Source organism: Chiloscyllium plagiosum, chromosome 41, assembly GCF_004010195.1.
Source record: "Chiloscyllium plagiosum isolate BGI_BamShark_2017 chromosome 41, ASM401019v2, whole genome shotgun sequence".
Classification (NCBI taxonomy): Eukaryota; Metazoa; Chordata; class Chondrichthyes; order Orectolobiformes; family Hemiscylliidae; genus Chiloscyllium; species Chiloscyllium plagiosum.
In genome coordinates this window covers 12,543,837-12,561,536 of record NC_057750.1, presented here as the reverse complement: position 1 = coordinate 12,561,536, position 17,700 = coordinate 12,543,837, and the positions used below count along the sequence as shown (strand labels likewise).

The following is a 17,700-nucleotide window of genomic DNA, read 5'->3' as shown; positions in this document are numbered from 1 at the left end:
GCCACAGCTGTGGAAGTCGAGAATGCATTAGATGTAGTTGGGCAGAGGAAGAAAAAAGTGTGTGTGGGTTTTTATTCTACTTTCCCTTGCTTATTGGGTTTAATCTGTATATCAGTAGCCCATGGCAGTCCCAACAACAGTGTATACCCAATTGTTCTTTACTGAAGCAAGATACACTACAAACCCCTGTGGTAACAGCGATACATCATATGCTTTCTGCATTATGTCTTTAAACATCTTTACATTTGGCACCAACAGTGAAAACACCTCAAGGTCCAAGGAATTGCACGTAGTTCAAATTCTCCTACCATGTGGTTCAATGCAAAGGGTGTCAAAGAGCACATATGTAAAAGGAATAAGGTGAAGACCAGAAGATTGCGTAAGTAAAGTCATTCTGAGCCACCGCAAACCAAACATCATGAATGACATTCCACAAAATTTTTAACCGAAAATGGGAAAATTCAATTCTTAGATCCTCACAACTTCATAACAACATGTAATAGGCTAATCACTCTCACCTTTACTAAATATCAAAATAGCATGCACACTAGTCTGATCTACAGGAACCAGACAGAATAAAAAGAAAACTTTGCAAGATTATAGGTCAAGTATTAGCAATTTTCTCACTCTTTTTCTAAAAAAACAATAAAAATTCATTGTTCCTGCGGACTGCTTACTCTTTAGTGCCATTATTTGCTTCATTATTATTATGTTGTTGGTGTTAATTTTGAGTCCCTTAGTATTTAGTATTATTTCCTCTAAATTAGCTCTTGGATAACAAGAAATATCCTCTTCAAACCTGGCTTGTGACACTGATGAGAAATCTAATGAGTGAAGGTCAAGATCAGCATATTGCTCCTATATGTCATTAAGTAAGATAATATTCTTATCTAGGTGCAGAGATAAGTTAAGACTCATCCCTCAGCTTGGGTATCCAGAATGACTGTGATATGATGCAATCTGTGCAATATTGCATAACAGTGAGTTCAGGGGTGCAAGCAGAAGAAAGCAAGAGAGCATACATTGACACTGAATAAATCTAAGATTAACAAAATGGTGAAGTGGAAGATGTCAATGCAGCATTAGTTACATATTTCATTGTCCAGAATGCCAGGATATCTACTTATACAAGTTTAATTTATACCAATACCAGGCGAATGACAAAATTATGAGTATCACTTATTCAAAGCAATCTTGAAATTAGGCCTCTGATTGGTCCGTATCAATTCATACCTGCCTATTAATCATCAATCAACTGAAAAGACTGGCTGCCAGGCAGCAACCAATTAATGATAAAGTATGCAAACAATTCATTTTATGTGATTCTACTAAAAAACAGCAATTTCAACATCACATAACTGCGGATTGTTTAGTGAGATACAGGCTTAACTCTGATGTACTTATATAAGGTACAATTTGTCTGGTTAAGATGCAAAACAATCCTTTTCACTGTATCTTGGTGCATGTGACAATAATAAATCAAAACAAATCAAATCTTCCACTTCCTAATGTGCTTATGTGTTACATAAACATTTGGTAAGTTCAACAAATCCATAAGGTTACTAGGAGCACCTTTAAAAAAATAATGAAAGAGAAATTTTCAATTTAACATGTAAAGAATTCTGCTATTTAAATATATATTAGAAACTATGGACCATGAAAAATACTTTTCAAATACAGGTGCTTTCTTAAAATTAAGCAATTAGCTTGATATATTTTAATGTGTTTTTAAAAGCTATTAAAGAGACATAGATTGTCAAGTCTTTCTCAATATTTCTGATGTCAATTCAGAACCTGTAGTCAGATTCAATCACTGTTTCAATACTCCTAATTAGTGGACCTAATAATGACCTAATAATAACCATTTAGTTTTTAAATAAGAATTTTTGAACAAAGTAAGCTAATCTAAATAAATCTTCTCAAGCCACTTAATTCCATTTAACTAAGAACCAGATGCATGGACTCCCTGTATATTATGAGGTGATACCAGTGCTTAAACACAACAGGCTAAATGTTTCAACTCACCATTGCTCACAGTCAGGTAGACAATGAATTTATATGAGCTGCTTTTATCCAGATAAATGACAGAAGGCAAAGGATCATTGATATTGGCATCATAGTGCTTCCGGTAATCATATGCTTCCACATAGAATCCACCTTTAGAAAGTTTGTTACTGGCCAGATAGAAGTAGTAATGCTGGAGTAGACATATAAACAAATAAAAATAACATCTCCATTAGGCGAAATTATTTTCTGTGGTTAGTGCTGGTGAAAGGTCACATACAGCACAACTGAAAGGGAGATGGCAGAAAAGTAGAAATGTTACTGAACCATTAATTCAGAGACCCAAGCTAATAAGCCAGGGACATGAGTTAAAATCTCACCACAATCATTGGTAAAATGTAAATTCAGTTAATAAATCTCAACTTGAAAGCTGGTCTTAGTGATGTTGACTGTGGTTTTCAACCTATCATCAATTATTATAAAAACCCATCTGGTTCATTAATGCCCTTTCCAGAAGGGAATCTGCCATCCCTGTCTGGCCTACATGTAACCCCAGGCTCATAGTGATGTGTATTACTCTTAATTAAACAATAAAACTGTATCACAGGCCATTCAGTTCAAGGGCAATTAGGGATGGGTATCTTCACATGAATTTAACTGAAATGTTCAGGCTTTGTCATTTTTGATCAGTCAACTATGAGTCAATGAGGATATATGATCGAATGCTTTGAGGACATTCATAAAGCATTTCTGCTGTCCTCCTGGGAGTCACCAGCCATGACCAAGTTCCAAGTCAAGCAGTTGCTTCGGGAATCTGGTATTAGGCATAAAACAACCTTTACTGCCCAGGTCTAACCAGGGTTTTATACAACTGTAACATTACTTGCATCCCTTTATATTCCAGGGCTCTTCAAATGAAAGCTTACATTCTATGATACTTTTTAATTATTTTTTACATTTGCCCACCAGTCATAGAGTCACAGAGATGTATAGCACTGAAACAGACCCTTTGGTCCAACTCATCCAGGCTGACCAGATATCCTAAATTAATCTTGTGTGAGCATGGATCCATACACCTCTTTGTTCCTCCTCAGCATCTCGTTTCTCACCATTTAAAAAAAAAATCACTGATTTATCTTTTTTAAAGCTAAGTTGACTTTTCTCACACTGAACTCCACCTGCCACAATGTTGCCTACTCACTTAACCAATAATATTCCATTACAGCTTTCCATTTCCACTTGCACTCCTTATTGTGCAAAAACATGGTGTCATCAGAAAACTGGACTATAAAGCTTTCTCTTCCTTCATGCAAGCCGTTGTCAAATGTAATGAAAAACAGAGGCTAATACAAAGTCCTAGAAAATACCACTTGTCATATTCTGCCAATTAGAATATGGACCCATTATCCATACTTGAGCCCTATCTTCTAACCACTTTTCAACCATTTCAAATGGTTGCTTCCAGCTCCATGCACATTCATTTTTGTCAACAGTGTTTCTGTTGCTCTGTTTTGAATTCATTCTAGAGTGTCAGATAAATAACATCATAAATAATCTCTTATCCACTACATCTGTAACCAATTAAACAAAAAAAGTTTATAAAGCATGATTTGTCTTCTAATCATATAGCTTTCTCTGCTCAGACGATGGGAACTGTTTATAAAGCTGCAATTAATCGACAGCATGGCCCACGTGTGATGCAAATTTGAGTATATTGCTATTAGTTAGGAATTTAGATTCTAAAGGAGTTATTTGTAAGGATTGAAGAGTTAACATAGGAGTGTTGCCGAAAGGTGTACTCAACCTTATCCTAGGTATTCTTCCCTTGTTTGACAGAACAAGATAGGGAGTCAACTCGGATTTTAATTCAACAAACCATTTTTTATTTTAACCCTTTAGGTACCAATACTCAATATAAAACCTACATTCATTGCAACATTTACTTCTTACTTCAGCTAACTTAATTTCAATTTTAACTCATTTCATTTAACTTCATTTTACATTATTGTAATTTAATTCACATTTGACCCGAATTCTAACTTTAACTTTATAAGCTTGGTTTGAAACAAATACTACTGTGGACGGCACAGTGGCTCAGTGGTTAGCACTGCTGCCTCACAGTGCCAGAAACCCAGGTTCCATTCCCGCCTCGGGCAACTGTCTGTGTGGAGTTTGCACATTCTCCCCGTGTCTGCGTGGGTTTCCTCCGGGTGCTCCGATTTCCTCCCACAGTCCAAAAATGTGCAGGTTAGATGAATTGGCCATGCTAAATTGCCAGTAGTGTTAGGTGAAGGGGTAAATGTAGGGGAATGGGTCTGGGTGGATTACTCTTTGGAGGGTCGGTGTGGACTTGTTGGGCCGAAGGGCCTGTTTACACACTGTAAGTAATCTAATCTACCCCAATTTGAGTGAGGTGGCCAACTTTGCTTTCAGTTTAGATCTTGCCTCGTGGTTCTTTGTATTGCTGAAGATCACTTCAGGTCTTGAAGACTCAACCCTGTAAAAAATCTGTTGTTCTGCTAACTTTTATCACAATGTGATTATCCCTCGAGAAACCTCTCTGGCACTCAGCTGATTACACTGTTTGATTCCAGACAATGGATTTTATTGATAAACAACTCCCAAATGTTATGCAATCATAAGCAGCCACATTCCATTCTCCATGTAAGGTAATATAGTTCCAGCATGTCTAACAGACAACCTGATGAAGGAACAGCGTTCCTTTCAAATAAACCTGCTGGACTATAACCTGGTGTTGTGTGATTTTTAGCAGATAACCATACGGCCTCCCTGATTTGGTTAGCATGGGAAACTGCAGGTCACAGCTTACAGGACAGGTCATAACACACCTTGACTGAAGTTTTAATTGAGGTCAGAGTTTAAAGTAGCTTGAACATAGTTCCCAGCATGCTTGATTTTAGCTGTTAACCAGTCTCGTACCCATTTCTCCTGCTGGCCATCTGACCAAAAGAATCATACTTAACTGAAATTGAGTAACTGTAAAGGGTATTGATGGAAAAAGGGGTGAACCTTTCTTTTTTTGTTTTTGATGTTAAGATCGTTCTAAGTTATCATATATATAAAGTTTTTAATTCTATTGCATAATAACTTGTGTCCTTTTGTTAAAAGAACATTGGCAACCTCATGTGAATGTCTTTATAGAAGAAAACTTACTGTTTGCATCCTTTGACAGACTGCCCTTAAACATTGGCCAGCCAAAACTTTGTTCCAAAACTGCCTCTACATTTCAGAAATATTTTTCAACAGTCATAATTTCATCATACCTGGGCTTTCCGTGAATTTTTCCACCATCTCCATGTTGGATCATGAACTGGATCTGCATATGGCTAAAAGAAAAAAAAGTGAGCTGAAACTTGATCAACCAAATCATAATCTGTCAACTCTTTTATTTATTCTTTAGTTATTTATTGTGTAACATAAATCAGTTTGTCTCTGAAATCGTAAGGGGGTTCTACTAGTCTCTTGCCAAAGCTTGACGGTAGAATAGTGAAATCCCAATGAGGTCAGACAATATATAAATGTTCATTTTGACACAGCCTTGTACAGATGTATTGGGAGGCTGAGCAGAATTTTTGTTTTCTAGTCTAAGGCAAGTTCAGTGATTGCTCAATAAAATAACACAAGAAGTAGGAACAAGAGAAGACAACGTAGCCCATCAATTTAATATAATCATGGTTGGTCCTGGGTTTCAATTCCACTTTCCCAGCTGTTCTTTCTAATTTCTCAATTCCCTGAGAGTGAGTTTTGAGAAGAGTTTTGATGAGGGTCACAACGCATTGCAGCAGAAAGCTGTGGAGGCTAAGTCATTTAGTGTATTTAAGATAGAGATAGATAGGTTCTTGATTAGTAAGGGTGTAAAGAATTATGAAGTGAAGGCAGGAACATGGCGCTGCGAAATAAATCAGTCATAATCAAATGGCAGAGCAGACTCAATGATCGAATGGTCTAATTCTGCTCCTACATCTTATGGTCAAAACCTGCTTGATATCAGCCTTAGATAGATTCAATGATTCTATATGCACAACTCAATATGGTAGTGAATTCCAAAGATTCACCACCCTTTGAGTAAGGAATTTCTTTTCATTTCAGTTCTGTACAAGTTGCCACTTAATCTGAAACTGTGACCTCTTGTTCTAGATTTTCCAGCAACAGGAAATAATTGGAATTTTCCACTACCTTGAGCAGTGCAGATAATGGTGAGAAAAATGGGAAAATATGGCAAGAATAAAAACATCAGATTCCTGACTTGAGACAAGCATTGTTATTTTCCCCTCAGGGTTTAAACAGCAAGTTCTAAATCTTACTAATGCTCAGTGACTACTTTATTCCATGCATTTGCATCTCATTATTAGGCAATCTCACCTCAATTCCTTATAGTTCTCAATTATCCTCTTCCGCCTTGAGAAACCAAATAGTGTCAAATCTGATGACAAAACAGAACAGCTACTGATGCCATGGCTCACTGCTTGCTTTTCTGGGTTTTCATCCACCACTAACATTTCCCTACAAGCACGGACTCCATCCTTACTCCATCAGACTCACCACATTATTGTGGCTGCTTTCAGATCAACTCACAGCACTTCAGCTTTTCAGGTCTTCATTTTGGATCTCAGGGACACTTATGTTTTGCATGTTTCTGCCGAGTCGCTTTGGCCACAGGAACAAACACACATCTAAAATAGGATAAATCTTATGTCTCTTAGCTTACTTTCTTAGCACTCACTCTCTTTGTGCAGACTAGGAGGCTTCCAAGCCTCAGACTGGAATTCACTTTTAGGATAGGCTCTTTAATCCTAATTTAAAGGCTGCAAGTCTCTGTCTCTTGCATGGTCTTTCAGCATAAAGGGAGAAGCAGACAACTTGTCAATGTCCAGAGCACTGAACAGTAAAAGGGATGGACATGTTGCTTTATGGCTTTATGCAACATCAATGCAGTAACCCACAGTGTGTGCCAGCATCTTACGGTATATCTGAAGGTCATAAGGGGTCTAATCTTTAGAGGAGTGACTGGTTAGCTTTGGGGTTGCCACCACAGGAGATACAGTCAGTTAATGGACTAATTGAATTTCAGTCCAGAGGTTTGGCCACATTTGGTCGAGTGCATTGTCCTACCAGACTCAGTAACCTTGTGGTCTGGGGATTCGAACACAGTCAGTCCTGCAAGATGAGTGCAATAAATCCAGAAATCATGGGTACTTCAATCAGGCTGCTGTGGAAACAAACCACCTGGAAGTTGCACTGTGCTAAGCTATGCTATCATGTCAGCTCAGTCCAAGGGATGGATCATATTCAGAATTACAAACATAGAGTAGACTAGGGTGGCACGATGAAATCAGTGGTTAGCACGGCTGCCTCATTGTGCTAGGGACCCAGGTTTGATTCTAGTAACTTCTTTGTGGAGTTTGCATGTACTTCCCATGTCTGTGTGGAGCTTGCGTGTTCTGCCTGTGTCTGCGTGGGTTTCCTCTGGGTGCTCTGGTTTCCTCCCACAAGCCAAAGATGTGCTGGTTCGGTGAATTAGAAATGCTAAATTGCCTGCAGTGTCTAGGAATATGTATGCTAGATGGATTGCCCGTGGTTACAGTGTTAGGGTAGGGGTGAGGATTTGGGAGGGATGCTGTTCAGAGGGTTGGTGTGGACTCGATGGGTCGAATGGCCTGCTTCTACACTGTAGGGATTCTGTGATTCTTATCATGAGGCAATCTTTACAGTCTCAGGGAAAGTAGGAAGCTCAAGTCTGGGATTGGGGTTCACTAGACTGAGTTGCTGATGGATCAATTCAAGATTTCTTACAGTGCAGTTCTGTATTGTCATTTATTTGCTAATGAAGCTGGATTTCATTGAAACTTTTTTTGTAATAATTAACAATAAAAATATGGCCTCACAAAATCATGTTACATTAGATTAGATTAGATTAGATTAGATTAGATTACTTGCAGTGTGGAAACAGGCCCTTTGGCCCAACAAGTCCAGACCGACCCGCCGAAGCGCAACCCACCCATACCCCTACATTTACCCCTTTAACCTAACACTACGGGCAATTTAGCATGGCCAATTCACCTGACCCGCACATCTTTGTGACTGTGGGAGGAAACCGGAGCACCCAGAGGAAACCCACGCAGACACAGGGAGAATGTGCAAACTCCACAGTCAGTCGCCTGAGTCGGGAATTGAACCCGGGTCTCTGGCGCTGTGAGGCAGCAGTGCTAACCACTGTGCCACCGTGCCACCCACATGATTATAAACTTCCATTCTTTACATCAATTGACGCCATCATGTCAGATACACAATGCTATGCAGACTCAAACTTAAAAGTATCACAAGGTTTGTGAAGGTTTGTAGCTCAGGTTGAGGTTTAGGGTGTAGGTTTGTTCACTGAGCTGTAGATTTGATATCCAGACGTTTCATTACCTCGCTAGGTAACATCATCAGTGAAGCAAAGCTGTTGTCTCCTGCTTTCTATTTAAGAAAACCAACAAACACTGACCAAATACTCAACTATACCAGCAACCATCCCAGCACACACAAACGAAGCTGTATCAGAACACTATTCCAACGAGCCACCACACACTGCAGCACAGACGAGCTATGCAAAACAGAGGAGAACCACCTATACGACGTATTCAAGAAGAACGGATACTCAAAAAACAGTGTGCAGATTCCTCAAGAACAAACCACGACAAGCAGACCAAACACAGCCAGAAACCCTAACCACCTTACCATACATCAAAGAAGTTTCAGAAATGACAGCCAGACTACTGAGACCCCTCGGAATCCTGGTAGCACACAAACCCACCAACACTCTCAAACAAAAACTAACAAACTTAAAAGACCCAGTACAACCCATGGACAAAACCAACGTCATCTACAAAATTCCATGCAAGGACTTCCACAAACACTACATAGGACAAACAGGAAGAAAGTTAGCCACATTAGGATACATTAACACCAGCCAGCCACAAAAAGACATGACCCTCTCTCCCTCATTGCCCTGCACACGGATGAAAAAAAACACCATTTCGACTGGGACAACACATCTATCCTGGGACAGGCTAGGCAAAGACATGCCAGAGAATTCCTAGAGGCCTGGTACTTCAACCACAATGCTATAAACAAACACATAGATCTGGATACCATCTATCAACCCCTCAGAAAACGAACAGGAAATGACATCACCACAAACCCCAGGAACCCCATCCAGGAGAAAGATATAAATAGAAAGCAGGAGACGACAGCTTCGCTTCACTTGGAGGTCACCACTGATGATGTTACCTAGCGAGGTAATGAAACGTCTGGATATCAAACCTACAGTTCAGTGAGCAAACCTACACCCTAAACCCCTTAAAAGTATCACCTGGCTTTGCCATTTCTGCATCACTTCTCGTAGTTGGTACTAGAAGACAATAATTTGGAGCCACTACATTTGCACACTGAACTGTAATTATTCAGGACACAGTCTATGATGTTCTACCAAGTTGCTTTTACAGTGGATATTTGCTTTAATTTCAATTCCTAATGTACCATCAGCACTTTGGATCTGCAATGTACAACTGATACGGTTATATTGCTCAGAACTCCATATTGAGGCATGACATTGGCTTTCTTGTGAAGCCTCGTCAGGGCATCAGATGATGCTTCATTGGGACTAATGTGAGTGATCAGGAATACAGTTACTGATATAACATACAAATCTGAGGGAATAGATTAACTCAATTGGCTGGATGGTTAGTTTTCAAAACAGAATGATATCAACAGTGTGGGTTAAATTCCTGTGCCAATGGAGGTCACCATGAAGGCCCTGCCTTCTCAACATTATCCTTGTTTGAGGTATGGTGACTCACAGGTTAAATCACTGTTAATTGTCTCTGAAGATTCCAAGCTTGGCAGTAACAACTAAGGAAATGATTGCTGGCCCGTTCCAGAGATACTTGTATCATCAATAGCCACAAGTGAGGTGCCAGAGACTGGAGGTTGACTAACATGGTGACACTATTTAAGAAAGATGGTAAGGAGCAGTAAAGCACCTGGGCCAGATGTATTCCAAACTGAGTTCTATAAGGAGTTTATAGATGACCTGGCTGGACCGCTTATTCAGTCAGGGTATTCTCCCATCCTCTTTGAGAGAAGCAAAAATCTGTCTCATTCTCAAGAAAGGGAAAACCCCAGAAGACTGTACTTTGTACAGGCCTATATCCTTATTGAATGTGGATTTTAAAATCCTGTCGAAAATGCTGGCATTAAGACTGGAGAGAGAATTGCCATTTATCATAAAAGAGGACCAGACGAAGTTTATTAAGGCTCGTAGGTCTACTAATAATATTAGAAGAGTACTAAACATGGTGCAAGCATGCCAGCAAAGAGCAATACGAGGCTTGGTCATTTCCCTAGATGCAGAGAAAGCATTTGATTGGGTGGAATGGCCGTACCTTTTTTTATATCATAGAATGGTTTGGCGTTGGAAAGGTATTTACCAAATGGGTTGCAGTACTAAATCGTGACCTGAAAGCAGCGGTACATACTACTGGTATAAGATCAGATAGTTTTAGTATTGGCAGAGGTTGTTGCCAAGGGTGCCTTCTTTCACCACTATCATTTATACTAGTGATTGAACCACTGGCAGAAGCCATTCGGATGGACCTCAGCATAATGGCCCCGGAGGTAGGATCAGGCAAGCATAAAATTACTCTTTATGCAGATGACATCCTTCTTTTCTTATTCTGGATCAGTGGTGCTGGAAGAGCACAGCAATTCAGGCAGCATCCGAGGACAGGCAAAATCGACGTTTCGGGCAAAAGCCCTTCATCAGGAATTGAATGGCTTTTGCCCGAAACGTCGATTTTGCCTGTCCTCGGATGCTGCCTGAATTGCTGTGCTCTTCCAGCACCACTGATCCAGAATCTGGTTTCCAGCATCTGCAGTCATTGTTTTTACATCCTTCTTTTCTTAACTGATCCATTGACATCTGTGTCCCGCTTAATACAAGTGGCTAAATTATTTGGTGTGTTTTCAGGGTACAAAATTAATTTCATGAAATCAGAAGCCATGCTGTGGGACATCTTACCAGCATATCCAACGTTTCGGTGGTCATAGGGAGGTTTTCTGTACTAGGTATCTTTACTACCCTGGCTTTCGATCAGCTATATAAAGCTAATTATGTGCAGTTATTAGAGAAAATAAGGCAGGAACTTCGGTGCTGGGAAGATCTTCTGATATCCTGGTTGAGAAGAATAGCTCTGGTCAAGATTAATGTTCTCCCTCGCCTATTATACCACATGAGAATGCTTCCTTTGATATTGCCGAGGCAAGCGCTGCGTAGACTTTACGCCTGGCTTGGATCCTTTATTTGGCAACATAGACAGCCCCTTATCAAATTAGATCAACTGCAGCTCTGACAAGAAAGGTGGTTGGAGGGGGTGGGGGGGTGTCTAGATTTCCTGGACTTTAGGAAGTACCAACTGAGCTCCTTGCTATCATATATGGCTGACTGGGTCTCTTGTGATCCACAATCAATTTGATTGGACATCGAGGCTTCCCGGGCAAAATGCCCCCTCATCAACCTGTTGTTTATGGACAAGATGAGAACTGTCATGGATCATTGTAAAAGGCGATTGTCCTAAACACAGTCAAAACTTGGAGAATGATGCGACAGTGTGAGGGTAATTTACAAAAAACCTTCCCCTCACTCTTATATTGGGTATGTTGGGATTTCAGCCAGGCTTGATAGATGCTGGTTTTAAACCTTGGGATTCCAGAGGAGTCTCCTGCTTGGGAGACCTATTTGATGGGGTGGTCATGATATCCTTCGAACAGTTACGTCAGAGGTTCGGGCTACCTAGCAAGGTCCTCTTCCGATTTTTTCAAGTACGAGAGTTTTTACAAAAAAAGACATTGATGGCCAATCCTTATAAATTGGATAAGGAGAGGAAAGTACTTCGGTCAGTGGGTGCCCCCTCGGTCAGTACTCTCTATCACTTGCTAGGTAATAATGTGTCGAAGGACATGGAACGACTATATAAAACCTGGACTCAAGAATTAAGGGTGGAAATCTCCTCAGATATGTGGAAGGACATCTGGGAAAATGCTAGGAAGATCTCAATTTGTAATAGGACTCAAGCTATTCAATTGAATATACTTCATAGGGCCCACATGGCGCCAGAATGGTTTGCAAAGTTTAAGATAGGGCACATTGGAGACACACCTAAGTGCTAAATAAAAGTTGGTACTCTCACTCATTGTTTGTGGACATGCCACAAGATCCACAGCTACTGGGACAACGTAGCAAATGCCTTGGCAAAGATCTTGGGAATTGAGATTGGGTTGGATCCGGTGTCTCTCCTTTTGGGGTTTCCAAATTTTCCCTCTCTAGATGTTCATGGGAAGAAACTGTTTACTATCCTCTCTTTTTTGTGCAAGGAAAAACATTTTAGCGAGCTGGATATCGCTAAGTCCCCCAGGACTCTCGAACTGGCATAGGATAGTTATGGAACATTTTCCCTGGACTTCCTTATGAATACGGTGCACCAGAAAACAGAATTGTTTTATAGAACATGACAGCACTATTGAGTTTTCTTGATTTAGGTGTATCGGCCATATTATCTAGGGCCTTTGTCTGGCTGCGAGGATGATGTCTGTCAATTTGGGGACCCCTGGGAGGAAGAATCCCCCATATAAATATGGGTCTACTCACTATTGTTCCCACTAATGGGGAGCTGCAATGAGAGTGCATTGAGTGTTGTAACTTTATTGAATGTAAATTAAGCTATCTTGTTTTGACTTAGCATAATTCAATTTTGAATGTTTGCTTATTTATTTATCTATTCTTTTCTGTTAGTTATTTACCGTACTATAGTTTCTCTTTTATTATATATATATATATATAGAGAGAGAGAGAGAGAGAGAGAGAGAGCTTTTTTTTATATCCTCTTTTGTGTTTTGGTAGCTTGTAGAGTAAAAGAGTTTTCTTTATTTATATTGTTGTTGCTATTATATTGTAAAGTGGTTACACTATTTTGTACTAGTTTTGTAATTTTGTAAAAAAACATAAAAACATTTTTTTTTAATATAAATACTTACAAAAAAGAGAAAGATGGTAAGGAAAAGCCAGGGAACAATAGGTTGGTGAGCCTAACATCAGTGGTGGGCAGGTTGTTGGAGAGGATCCTGAGGGACTGGCAAGGGATTGTCTACATGGCTTTGAGCATGGGAATCATGTCTCACTAACTTGAACTGGTTTTTTGAAGAAGTAATGAAGAGGATCGATGCAGGTAGAATGGTGGAGGTGAACTATATGGACTTCAGCAGGATGTTCCACACGTTCCGCATGGTAGACTGGTTAATAAGGTGAAGTCACATGGAATTATAGGGAGAACTAGCCAATTGGGTACAGAACTGTCTCGAAGGTAGGAGACAGAGGATGGTGGTGGATTCTTTTTCAGACTGGAGGCCTGTACCAGTAGTGAGCCACTGGATTGGTACTGGGTCCACTGCTTTTTGTTATTTATATAAATTATTTGAATATGAGCATAGGAAGCATGGATTAATACATTTGCAGATGACACCAAAATTGGTGGTGTAGTGGACAGCAAAGAAGGTTACCTCAGAGTATAAAAGGACCTTGAATAGATGGACTGAGGACTAGCAGATGGAATTTAATTCAGATAAATGTGACTTGCTGCATTTTGGAAAGGCAAAAGAGGATAGGACTTTTAAGGTCCTTGCTGAACAAAGACATCTTGGAGTGCAGGCTCATAATTCCTTGAAAGTGGAGTCACATATAGTCACGATAGTGAAGAAGGCATTTGGTATGTTTACTTTTATTGGTCAGTGCATTGAGTAATGGAGTTGGGAGGTCATTTGCAGCTGTACAGGACACTGGTCAGGCTGCTTTTGAAATGTTGCATTCCATTCTGGCTCCCTGCTATATGAAGGATGTTGTGAAACCTGAGAGGATTCAGAAAAGATTTACGAGGATGTTGCCATGATTGGAGGGTTTGAGTATAGGCAGAGGTTGAATAGGCTGGGGCTACGTTCCCTGGAGCAACAGAGGCTTGGAGTGACGCGATAGAAGTTTATAAAATGATGAGGGTCATGGAGAGGGTGAATAACCAAGGTCTTTTCTCCAGGCATGGGGAGTTCAAAATTAAAGGGTATAGGTTTAAGGTGTGAGGGGAAAGATTTAAAAGGAACCAAAGGGACAACTTTTTCATTCAGAGCATGGTGCATGTATGGAATAAGCTGCCAGAGGAAGTGGTGGAGGCTGGTACAATTACAACACTTAAAAGGCACCTGGATGGGTAAGAGAATAGGGAGGTTTGAGAGGGATATGGGCCAAATGCAGGCAAATGATACGAGATTAATTTAGGACATCTGATCAGCAAGGACAAGTTGGACCAAAAGGTCTGTTTCCACACTGTACATCTCTATGGCTCTATTATATTGTAATTGATGTCTTGTTTGACACCTTGGTCAAATGCCATCCTCAAGGAATTCTTGAAACATAGGGTGTGTCTCACATGTGTGCCCAACAATCTGTAGGAAATGTCAGAATGGATAGTAAAGCTGAATTTGGACTTTCTTTCATTGCTATTTCTTGTTAGATATATGGTAAGCAGCCCCTGGTTAGTTCACTGTACATGTGGACTTAATTAATTCTGCACTCAGACTCAGAGATGTATGGCATGGAAACAGACCCTTCAGTCCAACTCGTCCATGCCAACCAGATATCCCAACCCAATCTAGTCTGACATGCCAGCACCCAGCCCATATCCCTCCAAGCCCTATTTGTATATCCATCCAATGTTTCTTAAATGTTGAAACTGTACCAGTCTCCACCACTTCCTCTAGCAGCTCATTTCACACACAGACACCCTATGCGTGAAAAAGTTGCCCCTCAGGTCTCTTTTATATCTTTCCCCTCTCACCCTAAACCCATACCCTCTAGTTCTGGACTCCCCCACCCCAGGGAAAAGACCTTGTCTATTTACCCTATTGACACTCTTCATGATTTTATAAATTACAAAGTCAACTCTCAGCCTCCGAAGTTTGAGACAAAACAGTCCCAGCTATTCAACCTCTCCCTATAGCTCAAATCCTCGAATCTTGGCAATATCCACGTAAACCTTTTCTGAACCCTTTCAAGATTCACAACATTCTTCTGACAGGAAGGAGACCAGAATTGCATGTAATATTCCAAAACTGGCCCAACCAACGTCCTGTACAGTCACAACATGACCTCCCAACTCCTATACTCAATACTCTGACCAATAAAGGAAAGCATACCAAATGCCTTCTTCACTATCCTATCTACCTGCAACTCTACTTTCAAGGAGCTATGAACCTGCATTTCAAGGTTTTTTTGTTTAGCAACATCACCGGTCTCGGAGTCAGAATCTGGATTTCACAACAAAGTTTATTGTACAAAGAAACTGGACCTTGGGAAGAGAGAGATGTTCGTCAGCAAGGTTGTCAGCTGTGAGCCTCCTCTCGGAGCACGTGTCATGATATTTTATACATTTTGTGGTACAATAGTTCAATTATCGAGTCTTTGTTTGTACACCATTGGTTTGTTTACAGAAAACATTACAAAATCATAGTCAGTTTCAGTGGTCGTGATCATTCTTCCTGAGAAGGAAGATTGTTTTCCATTACTGCAGATCAGAAGTATTAACACTTGTATACAAGCAGTGTCAGGTAGTTAACATTTCTTTTGAAAGTGGTTGCTGGACTCAGACACTTCAGCGGGCAGTAGACGTTACTGATGTATATTCTCTCCTCCACCCACCTTAAACTAATCATTTATGCTCTGTGTCTATTGTGCTGGTATTCTGTTAGGCTCAGGCAGTATATGTGTATGCTTTGCTGCATTTTTCCATGTAATGGCTCAGCTGTCATCTTGTGTGCTAAGTTACCAATTTATGGGTCAGCAGCCATTTTGTGTCTGTGTGCCCCTTGTCAGCATGCTCTGTGTGAATTCCCACTTCACTCCCCCCTTTGTGGTCAAGGAGTCAACTTCGGAGATCTCCCGCAGACCACCCAATTCACATACAGAGGTAGGCCTTTTCTAAGGTCTCCCATCCTGAGGGGTGTCAAGGAGTGCGAGTTTCGTTGGGAGCTCTTCTGTGGTAACACTTGCTCCTGGCATAGCCCACGTCAGTAGCACCTTACAGCAAAGCTTTAAACACCTGAGGCCTAGGCAGAATACCAGTATGAGTGAAATAAGGAGAACAAACCTATGTGCCAAACAGAGTCCCCAGGAATTGCCTATCAGCCATTCTAGACAGATATCTCCTCCTGTGGCTCCTTGTCTGAAGTCATCTAGCTGGTCCTGAATTTTGTTGATCATCTGTGTAATGTTATAAGATTTGTCAATGACATGGATTACACACTTGTCACCAATGATTGTACATACTCCCCCTTGCTGGGCTTACTGATAATGCACCGCATAACCCATCTGCTGTGCGTAAAATCTGAGTTCAGCCAATTCACCAGTAATTGCTTGTAGAGCCTTTGAGAGTGTGTTGCTGGAAAAGCACAGCAGGTCAGGCAGCATCCGAGGAGCAGGAAAATCGACATTTCGAATGATGAAGGGTTCTGGCCCAAAACATCAATTTTCCTGCTCCTCGGTTGCTGCCTGACCTGCTGTGCTTTTTCAACAACATACTCTCAACTCTGATCTCCAGCATCTGCAGACCTCACTGTCTCCCTGTTTCCGAAGAGTATCAATCCACACAAAATGTAGTTTCAGTTTTTATCACTGAGGACATCCCCCAAAGACAGAGATCCCAACAATCTGTACCCCAATGATGATCCCAGCATGGTGGGGATCTGCCAATTAGCGCAGCTTCCCCAGCTGATGGAGCAGGTCACTACCCTTCTCCGAACATGTCTCCTGTTGGGGCATGGTACAGTGAGGGGTCCTATCGTTCCTACTGCATATAGGTTCAGGAGGTTTGGTGTGTCAGTAGCATAAATTCAGTTCATAGAATATTGCTCCAAGAAAATGTCATGGAAGCTTTATACAAACTCACCTTTCACTTTATTAATGACAAATTGATTGGTCTAGTGTCCAATTTATATTAAGATTAAATTGTTCCGGGGATCCAAGATGGCGGCGACCCAGTAAGACTGAGTCTATAGTGCTCCTCCCAAGACTTGGGCACAGTGGGTCACCTACCCCCTACCAAGCTCACCAAATCATTTATAATAGTTTAGTAACTCAATTAGTTGTGTAATATTACATTTAAGCAACTTAATCCTAAGTTAAAATGACTAAAGGGAAAGGAGCCCGAGGCTCTCAGCAAGCAGGAACCCCTCCCCCACACTCTCCAGCTGCAGCAGAGGCGTCCACAGCCGCCCCGGGGGACTTACCAACAGTGACAAGTCTTGCAGAAATGCTTTCCAAGCTTGACTCGAAGATCGATGCCTTTATCGTCGAATCCAGAAATTGTTGGGAGTCGCTCTCGGCCGCGCTGCAGAAGCACGACCGTGAAATTCAAGAAATTCAATGCCGAGTCGGAGGGGCGGAGCTAAAGGCCGCAACCTCCGAGACAACCGCTCAATCGGCCGTGGATCAGGTCCGGACTCTCGAGCAGCGAGTCCGGACCTTGGAAAATCATATTGACGACCTCGATAATCGAGGTCGTCGAAAAAATATTCGTTTGCTGGGCCTTCCCAAAC

The 17,700-nt window shown here is 41.0% G+C and overlaps 1 protein-coding gene across 1 annotated transcript in view; it reads right to left on the bottom strand.

The window, feature by feature from the left end:
• LOC122542706 (cation channel sperm-associated protein subunit gamma-like) overlaps window positions 1–17,700 on the bottom strand; it is a 216,295-nt gene that overhangs the window by 80,811 nt on the left and 117,784 nt on the right. The window contains exons 13-14 of the mRNA XM_043680685.1: window positions 5,289–5,351; window positions 2,026–2,197 (exon numbers count right to left, since the gene is read on the bottom strand). Coding sequence (XP_043536620.1) covers window positions 2,026–2,197; window positions 5,289–5,351 — 235 coding nt within the window. The remainder of the gene's footprint in view (window positions 1–2,025; window positions 2,198–5,288; window positions 5,352–17,700) is intronic.